Source organism: Tiliqua scincoides, chromosome 8 (assembly GCF_035046505.1).
Source record: "Tiliqua scincoides isolate rTilSci1 chromosome 8, rTilSci1.hap2, whole genome shotgun sequence".
Lineage (NCBI taxonomy): Eukaryota > Metazoa > Chordata > Lepidosauria > Squamata > Scincidae > Tiliqua > Tiliqua scincoides.
The window spans coordinates 14,788,505-14,801,604 of record NC_089828.1 but is presented as its reverse complement, the minus strand read 5'-3'; the positions used below and the strand labels follow the sequence as shown (position 1 = coordinate 14,801,604).

Genomic DNA, 13,100 nt, shown 5'->3' with positions numbered 1-13,100 from the left:
AGAACATTGTTGAGCTGGGATTCTGCTGACTGCGCATTTTGCATGAGATCAGATTTTCTCACAGAACCAGTCTTGGTTAGAAACAGTGCATGTTCTCTCTCAAACAGATACATCATCACTGCAAGGGGTTTTGCGCTTTCACAAAAATTAAAAACAAAACAGCGTGTTGGCCGTATTAGCATCTCACCTTAAAGTGTTGCAGATAAGTTTTATTTCCTCTGCAAACCCTAGCAGGGTCTCCATGTTCCCTACCACCTTTTTAAAATATTGACATATGCCTGAATACTCTTTTCATCAAGCAAGGATGCCTTGGCCAGTTGAACAAAGTAGAAAAACAAGAGCAAAGTGATTTTTGACATAAAACATTTGTGGCTGCACAAAAGCAGTGCTTCGATAAAGCGTACGTGTGCTGTCCTTACAGATTTGATTTCTTTAATCAATTAAGAACAATTATTAAAAAAGGGAAAAGCACGGATTTAATAGTAAGCAACATGCAGAAAAGATCAAGGTAGATTTTAAGCCACTTTTGCCCAACGCTGCATATACACAACAGGGATCAAATGTGTACACCTGTGGGCTGGGTAAAAATGGGTTAAATATAGAAAATAAGATGACTAAGACAGACATGATAGAGGTTTTTGTTTCTGCGGAGTAAGACAGGTTTACAGCCTCACTAAACACAATGGGCTTACTTCTAAGTAAAGTGAATAACAGCATTTTCAAACACCTCTGATTATAGAGGTTTTATGGATAGTGCATGTAGAAACCGGAACTGAGGGTCACTCAGCTCAACTGATCACTAGCAGATTTAGTACAGGCAGGAAAGTACTGAACTTGTTCACAAATCATGCAATATAATTTATGGAACTCATTTCCAAAGATACAGAAATTGCTACTAGCTTAAATGACTTTTAAAAGGGCATTAGAGACAACTCCACTGATGGCTATTAGCTATGATGATTACACGGAGCCTCATATGTTACTGAAAGCCTGGTTGGCCACTGTGGGGGAAAGGAGCTTGGAGATGATGGATCTAGTAGGTCTCTTCCTCCTCAGTCTATGCAGGGTCAACCAATGGAGCACTGCTTCTCATCTCCTTACCATCTGCCCATCAGGACCTTGTCAACATGGATCATTTCACTTGGAACATTATCAAAGTTACTTATGGCCTGGATGGAAATAACTGGACTTCATAGCATTTTGCCAAATCATTTCATTCCCCTAGCATTTCATTCCCTTTCATTCCCATAGCATTTTGCCAATTCATTCCCCTAGCTCACCATCCATGAGGCTAATTGAGGTGGTCAACTCAAGTCAGACAGTTGATTGGCACCCATTTCCGCTTGCCCACTTGCTTGCTCTGCTCCTTCTCCCTGGACTGAGGGGGATGGAGCAGAAGTGTGAAGGAGAGAATGGTAGTCTAACATGGAGACACTCAAACCCACCACTCTACTATCCCCTCCACACTTCCTGTTCTGCTCTGTCCCCTTCTTTTTCCAATGAGGGGAAGAGAGGCTGGTGCATTACCAGGTAAGGGAAACAGAATTGACAAGATACTTCACTTTGGAGTGGCCCTGCACCTGGTTCAGTATTGTCTACACTGACTGGCAGTGACACTCCAGGGTCCCAGATGGGGGTCTTTCCCAGCTCTGGAGATGCCAAAGATAGACCCTGGGAACTTCTTCATACAAAGCAGTTGGCTCTACCACTGAGCTCCAGCCCCTCCCCAAGGATGTTGGGGCTTGCATTTTGTGAACAGCTACATGGCAAATGCCTTGAATCTAAAGAAAGATGGAAAAACTGTTTGCAATATGGAGGGGGGGGGGGAGAGAATCTGCTACTCTAAAGGAGATAAGTTCAACCATTCCCACTGGGCCTGCTCAAAATTCTTTGGAGCCCATCCGATACTAAAAGTTAGTTCACAGCACTTCCACACACCATAAAGATTGGATTCCACAATATTTGATTAGACCAGCCTGCCAAATCCATACAACAGGAAACCTGAAACGGTGCTTCAGCAACACTGATTGTTGGAGGCTCACCAGCTGTATTGGAATCACTAGTTACTTCCCTGCTACAGCACTATTCATAACTCAGTAGATGACACTCCCATCCCAGCCCCCTGCGCCACACGTGATTCAACACCAGCACAACGGTGTTCCTGAATGTACAGTAGTGTGTTTCCCACAGTGTCTTTGGGCTGTTTTAACACCCCTACTGTCAACAAGAAGGAAAAGGGGGGGAAAACACACATAGGATCTAAATTGCAAAATTTGATTATTAAGTTTTATTCATCTTAATAAAATGAATAAGTTTTATTAATCTTATATACTAAGATTTATTTAATTGGACGATAGCCTCGTTCACAGTCAAATGAATGCAATGTGCTGGCTTTCTCGGGGATGATGGGTAGAAATGACATTTGCTCAAGCAAAATCACATTGTAATCTTATTTGTATAACCAACAGGTTCCTTGTTTATTTTTCCCCTCGCTATTTTTAACGGACTCATCCCGTGAACCTCCTGCTGAAAATGCACGATTCTGCCAGCCCTCCAACGGTTCGGAATTAAAAGGAGAACCTGTTCAATGAGGACAGGCAGCATCGATGCAGGTGTCACAACGGACAACACTATTTTGTTTCATAAGCTGATGAAATCACTTGAATTCTCGCCCTCTGCACTTGGCAGCTACCACGGCAACCTTTTCCCTCCCACTGGACCACTTCAAAAGACTAAACCCACTCTCCCCATCTGTTTTTTAGAGGAGGTGGTGAGGATTCATGCTGAAAGAAGTGAGGGGGTGAATACAAAAAGATTTCTAAGACAACACAGATTTATAGTTTCTCCAAATAGTGACATAAGAGGAATGACAGGCTTCAAACAATGGACTAAACTGGTTAGAAGGAGAATTTAACCCATTTCTGCCCAGTCAACAGGTGTACACATTTGATCCCTGTTGCGTATATGCAATGTTGGGCAGAAGGGGCTTAAGTACAAAATAAAATTTAACTCAATTTTGCGGTTCAAGTAGACTTTCATTGTCCACTGCAGCACTTCTCAAACTGTGGGTCGTGATCCACTTGGTGGATCATGGCCCGAGGCCAGGTGGGTCAGGAGTCAGACCCATCCGTTCATCCTTGTGTCCATTTGGCTCCAAACTGGAGCCAAATGGATGGAACCGCAGGCCACTTTTGGTGTTGCGACGCACCTCTGGATGCCACTCCCGCATACTGCTGAGCCAGGGACAGCCTCCAGAAGCCTCCACAGGTCTCAGAACACTGCTGGAAGTGTCTTCTAGGTCACTTCCTGTTTCACGAGACCAACTTCAGGTTGCATTCAGAGGTGCTCCAAAGGTCAGTGGCAGGTTGCAATGGCAGTGCCGGATGCTGAGTTGGGTCCTGGCTCTGGTAAATTTGAGAACTGCTGGGTTACTGGATACCAACTGGAACAGATCCCAGTTTTCACATCGTGGTTTGTAATGCATAGTTAAACCACAGCTACTGGGTTTGGATGAGATATGGAGCTGTGGTTGAACTAATCAGGATTTCTCCTTCAGAGCTTTGCATCAAAGCAAGAAGGGAGGGGGAAAACAGATAAGCACGTTCCTTAGGCTCATGCCCAAGACACTACAGTCTGTTGGATCGTCTGTTGGATTGTCTGAACTGAGCCACAGCCACAGCTGAAACATCTGCCATACTTCAAGATTTTCCAAATAAAATTACATTTGTCCTCACCAAAGGTCTGCAAGGTAGGTTAGGCTGAGAGAGAATGACCTGCCCAAGATCATCCCATGAGCTATGTAACCAAGCAAAGATTTGAAGCGAGGTCTCCCTAGTTCTATGACCAAATGCGCTGGCCCTCATTTGGGCTCTGTTTAAATGTGTGATTGAAACAAGTACAGGTCGTGCCCCTTTATCCACTGGAGTTCCATTCCAGTAGACAAAAAAAAAATCAGTGGATACCAAATCAGTGGAAAAATAGCTTTAACGAACCACTACCAGGTTTCTTGCTCCTCCATTGCCCACCAAGAATGCATTGGTATAGATGCTATACCTCATTCAGCCACTAGATGGAGGGAATAATGAAATCTAAAGGAATTAAATTATAATTATTTAACAGCGCAAAGGTAGGATATGGGATTTTGGCGCTTTTTTACTTGTTACAAGTTGGACCTAGGTTATCAGTGGAGAATCAAATCAGTGAATACCAAAACAGTGGATACCGAGGTCCCACCCGTAAATAAATAGATGCCACATGAAACAGCCCTGAATATTTTGATTTTTGGAAGATGGGGTAAATTGATGAGGTCCCTGATCCAGATTGGGCTATGGCAGGGGTGTCCAAAGTTTTTGGCAGGAGGGCCACATTGTCTCTCTGACACTGTGTCGCCGGCCAGCGGGGGAAGAATTAATTTGCATTTAAAATTTGAATAAATTTACATACGTTTACATAAATGAATATATTAAAGATGAACTTATATGAATGAATGAAGGTCTTGCAATAGCTCAAGGCCTATAAAAGGCCTTGCACAAAGCAAGTCTGGCCTTTCCTTTTCTGCCACTACTGCATCACAGATGTGAAACAGCAAGCAGTGGAGGGAGCCCTCATCCCATAGCTCACTAAGAGGTCAAACAGTTGTCCTCATACTGACAGCAGTTGCATCGGGCCAGTGTGGGCTCCAACAAATCACCGGAGGGCCAGAGGCTCAATGGAGACTGGGAGCTCCCTGAGGGCCGCATTGAGAGGCCTCAAGGGCCGCAAGTGGCCCCAGGGCCGGGGTTTGGGCACCCCTGGGCTATGGCATGGAGCTGAAATTTAACCTTTACCCCAATTGTAGTCCCCAAATCGAGAACCTATAGCTACTTACCCTGGCACAGAAGCAGGCTTTGGTGCCAAAGGGTTAAAGCTCTCTTCCCCCATGCTGTGGTCCCAATCCAGATTATGTCCTCTCCCACATTTCCTATTTACAAAAATATCCCATCCAGAAACTCAAAGGGCAAAACAGCATATTTAAAGCTATATTGAGTTCAGGCCCGAGTGCAACAATGAATGCACTATACCACCTTGGCCCTCTTAATTTAAAATATATTAAAAGATAAATAATTGAATAAATAAAAGTAGACTGTGCTTTACAGGAGCATTTTCTTCCTGAACAAAGAGAACTGCACAACCTGTTTAGAGTTTCCCTCTCTCTGCCCTTCACCATCTGGTTTTGGTTCTCTTTCATTTACTTTCACATGTCACAAGACTTGGCAAGCGCTAACCCTGATCTTTTGCGATAGACGAATAAAAAATGTTTCCGAATGTCTGGAACCCATTTTGGCAAGGCAATGAGTGCTAGAGGCTCAGGCGTTGTCATTCAGAGGGGGCAGGAGTGGGACTGGGCTCTGGAAGACTGAATTCAAGGCTCCCATCTTTGCCCTGGCCTCATTTTAGAGCTTTGGATAAGCCACACTCCTACTCTTTTGTGCTCTTCCATCAGATAAGATCAATGCCGAACTTGACTCACAAGATCGTTGTGACATTTGATGCAATAACAGAGCCTGCAAAATACTTACCAAAATAAAAAGTCCAACAGCAACAAGTTGCTGTTAGCTTTGGGCCACAGACGATCTCAACAGGATCTATCGCCCGTCTCCATTTGCTAGGCCTGGACTCATAGCCAGAAGGCTCAGGAGGGGGCCTTCTGTGATGGTGGTTCAGCTTTGGAACATCCCCCTTCAGGACATCTATGAAGCTTCACCCCACCTGGCTTTCCAGCATTTATCAAAGACTCAGTTGTGTCATTTGACAAAGCAGATGTGGGTGTATTATTCATATCACACCTTTCAGAGGATGATTCAAGTCTGCAAGCAACTCCCAACTTTTGCAACCTGCAGGCTGATTCTCCTACAACATGCTCCTTTCCTCTTGCCCCTGTTCTTTTGCTGTCTGCTTTTTGCCTCTGCCTACCTGTTGAAGAGTTCCATTAAACTTGAAAGTGTGCTGTATTGCACTGTTAGGACCAAAAAAAGTAACAAAGAATTACCAGTTTGGGATTGTGAATTTGCTTCTAGAGGGCCATTGATTTTAAGATGCTTCTACTGGGATTGTCGTTTTTATTTAATCTGTTTTGCTAGAAAGGATCTAAAAGAGCCAAAAGGACACCATTCAATCCTCTCATTCTTCAAAACAGAGGCAGCTTTTCATTGTGGGATACATAACTGGTTCAAGAAGGTCATGTTTAAGGCACAGCTTGCAGGCTGAGCATGACTTCTGGGGGAAAAAACCCCACACCATTAAAGACTACAGATTAAGTACTCTTTTCTCATCCCACCCCCTGCCTTTTTCTGAGTCCAGGATCCTTATAGTGGCTTTTCTGCTCCTGCCAAGTCAGGTTCACTTACAGTAGGAAATGGGAAAGAATTAAAGTAAGCCATTTCTGCCCAACGTTGCATATACGCAACAGGGATTAAAAGTGTACTCCTATGGGCTGGGAAGAAATGGATTAAGACATAATTTACTGAGCAAGAAGGGTGCTCTGGGGCAATTTTCAGAAATGCATAAGATGCCAACAACAACAACATGGCAACTGCACTGTTAGAATAGAGAGGGAACACCCCGTTTTTCCAAGAGCACTTGCCAACATCCAGTCCTGCTTTTCCTGTTGATCCATTTCCATTATTAAACCTGGTGCTCTGTGGGCCTGTGTGTTTTTCCCCCTCCACAACCAACAGTACCTCTACAACAGGGAAATCTACATCCGGGAGTTAGTAAAGTGATATAATTATCTTTCTCCTGTGTGTGCCAAGGTCCCAATCCACATCAGGAGTGGGACACAGTTGTTTTTAAGACAAGAAAAGTTTGCCCAAACATGGCTCTCTCATGCAATATGTAGTAAGTTCCTTACAACTGGATCAATGCATAATACAATACATGGTATGATTATTTCTCGATGTATAATTCTTGGACTGCTCCTACCCAACATTTCTATATCTTCCAGGTTATGGTAATTCTCAAAGTACTGTACTCAGAACAATTCAGCCTACAAATGTAGGGAATCAAGTACACTGTCAGCGTTTTGTGGAATCTGAGAGCCAATGTGGTGTAGTGGGGAGACATGAGTTTAAACCAGCCATTTTCAACCTTTTTCAGCTCACGGCACACTGACAAGGCACTAAAATTGTCAAGGCACACTACCAGTTTTTTACTTACATTAAATCACTACATTACAATTAAATGTTATTATAATTAATGCAATTATATTATTACATGACAAAGAAACTCACAAGAAGCTTGGAGAGGAAAGGATATGCGATTGTGAAAAGGATGAAAAATGTTATTAAAGTGTTATGTGAGAAAGTGCTGGCAAAGAGAGGTCAGATTGAGCACACGGGAGAGCTGTGGGGGGAGGGGCAATGAAGAGACATGAGTGAAACAACTACAGGATTCAGCTGGAGTGGGGGGAAGAGAGAACTTGAAGCAAGTGATTCTGAACCTTTGGAAGGTGCGGAGGAGTGAAGGGAGGGACAGGAAGAGAGGTGCTGACTGCAATTATGAGATTTGGGGGGCAAGTTCCTGTCGGAGGTAGTAGGGTGGGGAGAAGTGCCAATTGCCTGTTCCTGTATTTAAGAAAAAAAAAAAGTGTGACCAAAAGTCCAATCCTAGGCATGTCTACTCAGAAGTAAGCCCCATTATAGTCAACAGGGCTTACTCCCAGGTAAGTATGGAGAGGATTGGGGCCCAATGCCTTTCCCCTAAAAGGCAATGCAGGGAGGGTCACTTTGTGGTGTTGCAGGCAAACTGTGGCAAGGAAAAGGGACTATCCAGGACCCTTTGAGCCAGCCAGTTCTTAGGCCGGTGGCCTCAGCAGACTCACAGGCTTCATACCTGCTTGCCTGCTCCTGACTCATTCACTCCACCCACCAGGACCTCCTCCAAGCTTCTCTGATCGCCCAATCAGCACACAGAGGAGGCAAGAACCTAATACCCAATCCTAGGCGTGTCTACTCAGCACCATAACAGTCAATGGGGCTTACTCCCAGGTAAATCAGGATCAGGTTGCAGCCTTCCTCTGGCTCAGGAGCAGGAGCAGGAGCAAAGCAGCCACGACCAGCCCCTTCACTGGCTGGCTGCCTGCTCCTTTTCCTTCTGCTGCCTATAAGGCTCAAAGCAGCCACTTCCCCGCGTGCGTGCGTGGCTGCTGCCTGTCTGCTCTGATCTTGCAGCACACCTGAGGTAGCCTCGCGGCACAGTAGTGTGACGCAGCACAGCGGTTGAAAAACGCTGGTTTAAACCTTCATTCAGCTATGTAGCTCAGAGGATGATGGCTCACCATCATCACTCCCTAGCCTAATGTGCAGAGATGTTGGGAAGATAAAAAACAGGCAGGGGGAGAGGCGTGTGTGCCAACTTGAGCTCCTTGGAAGAAGGGTGGGGTAAACCCAGAATAATCCTTCACATTTATAAAGCACTTTCCAAGTGCGCAAACCACTTCACATGCATTAACTTGATGCAGACTTTACAACAACCCTGTCAAGACAAAGAGGATTATCCCCATATTCCAGATAGGGAAGACTGAGGCCAAGAAGGAGTGGCTTACGTAAGGCCACCTAGCGAGTTCAAGGCAGAGGCAAGATTCAAATAGGGGGAAATTCATTTTTGCTGATCAGTCTCTTCACCACTGCATTAGCTCTCCGCACATATGCTTTCCTGGGCAGGGGAGATAGTCTGTGCTGTGACTTGATGCTCAAATCACACAGGAGTAGATGAGAAAGCAGTCATGTGGGTAAACACACAAATAGAGCACACTCAAGTCCACTGGCAGAGAGAAGCCTGCTCCCTCTTTTCCCTCCTGAGGTTGTCTATAAGGAAGGTGGTTTCATTTTCCCCTCTGGTTAGTTTTTGCAGGAAAATACAGAGCCCTGGTTTTTGCAACTTCCCTGCAGGAGCAGTCAGAGGAATTTTTCAAAGATAGTCTGTTCTTGATGCCTGAGACAAGATTTGCTGGAGCCCGGTGCCAGCTGCTGCCTCACCTCTCCTCCTCCTCCTTTCTAGATTCAAAAAGGAAGAGGACGAATGGCTCAGAACAGGATGAGAGGAGAGTGGTAGGCTAGAGTGTCTCTAGCCCACCAGTCTTGTCAGGGCCACACTTCCTGTTCTTCACAGTTTCTCTCTTCCATTTTGACTCTAGGTAGCAGGAAGAGGGGCAATGACAGTAGAGAAGCAGGTGGAAGTTGTGCCCCCCAGTAGCCCCCTGCCCGAGGCAACTGCCTCAGTGCTTCCACAGGCCAGCCCTAGTAATGCTATGCACACCTATTTGGGAGTGAACGTCACTGAATTCAGTGGGACTGGCTTTTCAATCACAGCATCGGAATGCACATACCTGAACCAAAGGCTGCCAAGCTATTTTTTCCCCCATTTTAAATGCTGCAATCCATTTCCTTATGGGCTGGGTTCACTGCTCCCTGATGCAGATAGAGACCCTCCTGCCTACCCCAGTTGTGTCACAAGAGTTACCCAACAAGCCTGATCTCGTCCAGACCCACCCTTATTTCTTCTGAATTCAAATTTAAGATGCCTGCCCAGGTAGTGAGCAAATACCATTAAAACTTAAAAGCTCATTGTTGAGTCACTCCCAGGGTAAAATCTTCTCAGTCTTTGGAAACAATGACCTAAGCGGTGGGCTGAGGGCCAAGAGAGCTTGTAGAGATTCCCATCCTCCATCCCCCCCCCCAAGCACATACCAACATAAACATTCTCCTAAGGACACATCTGCACATGAATGGGCAGGGGCCATGGGAGTCATTCTGCGGAGGATTTGTGGATTTTTCATTTATTTAAGAGACAAGATCATGTGGGGCAGTTTTGCTTATTTTGAAAGTCTGTGAAAGACTTCCAGGCTTAACAGCAGTGCACAAGAGCACTGGAGGGCCAAGCTGGTTATGCACTTCAAGTGCTTAGAAAAGGAAGTGGGGGGAGTGCCAGCTCCTGGAGCTTGCTCCACGGACACAGTACAATACAAAGAAATACAGTATCCCTTTGTGCAATGCACCATCGACTTATAACTTCATTGCCACAATTTGGAAGGCATTGGAGATGGTATTGCACAAAGGGATGGAGAATAAGGCTGAAATGGTTACACGGTGGTAGAGCACTAACAGGTGACTGCGTAAGTGAATGTGTTGTTTGTGCAACTGTCCTTGCATTTTAAAATCAAACCCAGAGACTGAATCCCTTGAATAAGGGCACATGTGCAGATCATCATGTGTTAACTGTATCAGTATTCAGATCAACAATCTATGTACACCATACAACACACTGTACTGGTAGCCCTCTAGATCACCGTGAATTAAGAAATGGTGGAGGGATGGAATTGGAAAGAAGAGGGGAGAAAGGGCTGTGTGGTCCTGGGACAACACAATGGTCAAACCCATGACTTGGCCACAATGTCTGATTTGACTGATGACATTCCATCCTATTGCTTATCCTTCATTAGCACCATCACAACGATGCTTGAAGAATCCCACAAACTGATCACAAGTCTTGAGCCACTGAAATAGTTCCATTACAGGAGATGAAAGCACCCCAGAGCCATGACTTCAATTGTAGCCTTAAGGCTATTTTATATGGACCAGCTGGCTGTATCACAAGTGTCTCTGGTTAGAGCTGCAGACAAGGTACTTGCCACTTCTGGAGACAGACATTCCCAACATATAGCATGTCACCATATGCAGTCACTGACCCATTTCCATTCTGGGCGAGTCTCAATACACCCTCAGCAACAGGGACTTGGCCAAGGCTACATTGGAAGCCAAGCATTGAATTAATTCCCCGCACTCCTTTGGTGCTGAAACTGTACAGCTCTCTTGCTTGCAGAAGACAAAAGATATTTACATGCCATGTTGATACTCTCAGTCCTCCAGCCACAAAGAGGTCATTGTTGAACTCATGAAATTTATATTTTTAAATGTCACTGCATGAAAGGAAGTTTGTTACATCAGTCCTCTCTGGAGCGACAATGGCTCATTGTATGCTTCATGGACAACAGGGACAGTATGAGACTCTCAAGTTCTTGTACCTGGTTAAAAAAAATCAAAGATGTGCTCTCTTCCTCACCCCTTGAGGAAGTGTGGCTCTCAATACTGCTTTGTCAAACAAGCCAGTGACTGGGAACTTTCCACTGCACTTAGTTTATGTACTATGTAAACTGGTGAATCTATCAGTCTATGTTTTGTCCTTCCCTGTCCAATTCTTTTGGCACCTTTTGACTCAGAGACCTTCAGATAGAGACAAATCACCCATGAGATCTGGCATAGCCCTGGAACAGATACCATTTTATCAATTTGCTGAGGGCCAAAGCAATGATTGGAGCACCAGCAGAGGAGCAATGGACAGATTCCATGAGGCCAACTGGAGCAGTTGCCTCAGGCAGCAATTGGGGGGGGGGTAATCATTTCTCTCCATCTGTGTGGTTCCATTGCTCCTCCTTCCACTTCCTGGATTGGGGGAAATAAAAAAGGAGACAGAGAGGAACAGGAAATGTAGAGGGCAGGAGAGTGCTGAGGTAGAATGCTGGAGAGCGAGAAGAGTAGAGTAAGTGGGGGGCTGGGCTTGGCATGCCTAGTCAGGAGATCTTGCAGCAGCCCTGTCCACCACCCCCCCTTAGCCAGCAGTGCACCAGCTGCCATCTCTGCCACTTCTACTCCTGGACTTAAAGGAAGAAGAAATGTGGATGAGAGGAGGAGAGCAGTTGGCTAGAGTATCTCTAATACTCTAGCTAGCCTACTACCCTTCTCTTCTGCTCTATTTCCCTTTCTAGATCCGGGGACTGAAGACAAATAGTGATGGGCAGATGCCCATCTCCCAGCAATCTACCACGTAGGGTGGCTGTTTCAGCCAGCCTCAAGAAAAGGCCAGCTCTGAACTCCTTCTCTTCAATGGTGACCTACCTTTCTTTTCTCCCGTGAAGGGGACAAAATCTTCTATGTCTTTATGTTCCAGTGCTTGTTTCTCCAAGTATGTCAGGAGTCCCTCTCTGTTGAAAGGTCCAGAGGGTTTTTTGGAAGTCTGGTCCTTTTGCCGGAAACCTGCGGGCAGAAGAGCATTCTGCAGAACAAAAAGCGCGAGTTACGCCCCTTGAACATAATCACACACAACAGCAACAGTTGGCCAAACTACTGAAACTCTTTATTAAAATAAACTTCTGGGGGAATTGATAAAAGGATTGTCCCTTTATACAAAGAAACAGAAGAACTTCCCACTTTTATTTACCGGCCAATAAGAGTCAAGTTAAATTTGACCCTCATACAAGAAGAAACAGAATGAAACTCTGGGGCAGGAGACCAAGGGGCAATCTGGTTTTAAAACTACATGGTTATATGTTCAGAGGAAACATATGACAAAACTTCAGGGGAAAAATGCCATTCCCCAATGCAATAAGCTGCCTTTATTAAAGGTTCAAATAATAAGCATTTGTATAGTACTTTGAGTGTACATCAGTGTCTAAGCTTGGCTATTCAAATTGCAGAATGGTTTGATCTCCGAAGCTAAGCAGGGTCGGGCCTGATTAGTACTTGGATGGGAGACCGCCTGGGAATACTGGGTGCTATAGGCTTATACCATAGTCTTTCGAGACTGAAGGTTGCCAACCTTTTTTTTTTTTTTTTTTAGTGTACATGATGTTTCAAATATAATTTCTTCGTGCAATCTTTACCACAACCCTGCAAGGCAGAGCGAACATAATTATCACCATACTGGAGAAGGACAGCTGAGGCAGGGAGGGACTCCCTAGTGTGTTTGTGGCAGAAGTGGGGTTCAACCCAGAGAAGCCCAAATTTACAGCTCAGTCTCTTAGCCACTATACTAGAAAGGCTGGGCAGGCATCTATTCAACTTTGGGCGCAATCCTAACCCCTTATGTCAGTGCTTTCCAGCACTGGCATAGAGGTGCCAATGCGACATGTGCTGCATCCTGCAGTTGGGTGTCACTCATGGAGGCCTCCTCAAAGTAAGGGAATGTTTGTTCCTTTACCTTGGAGCTCCATTACCCTTATGTTAGTGCTGGAAAGCACTGACATAAGAGGTTAGGACTGCGCCGTTCATTGAGTTACTAGCTATCCT

General features: G+C 45.1%; 1 protein-coding gene across 2 annotated transcripts in view; it reads right to left on the bottom strand.

Annotated features, from left to right (window-relative positions):
* LOC136658650 (tropomodulin-3-like) overlaps positions 1–13,100 on the bottom strand; it is a 48,943-nt gene that overhangs the window by 17,046 nt on the left and 18,797 nt on the right. For both annotated transcript variants that reach the window (XM_066635445.1, XM_066635446.1), the window contains exon 3: positions 11,931–12,087. In XM_066635445.1, the coding sequence (XP_066491542.1) occupies positions 11,931–12,087 (157 nt within the window). The remainder of the gene's footprint in view (positions 1–11,930; positions 12,088–13,100) is intronic.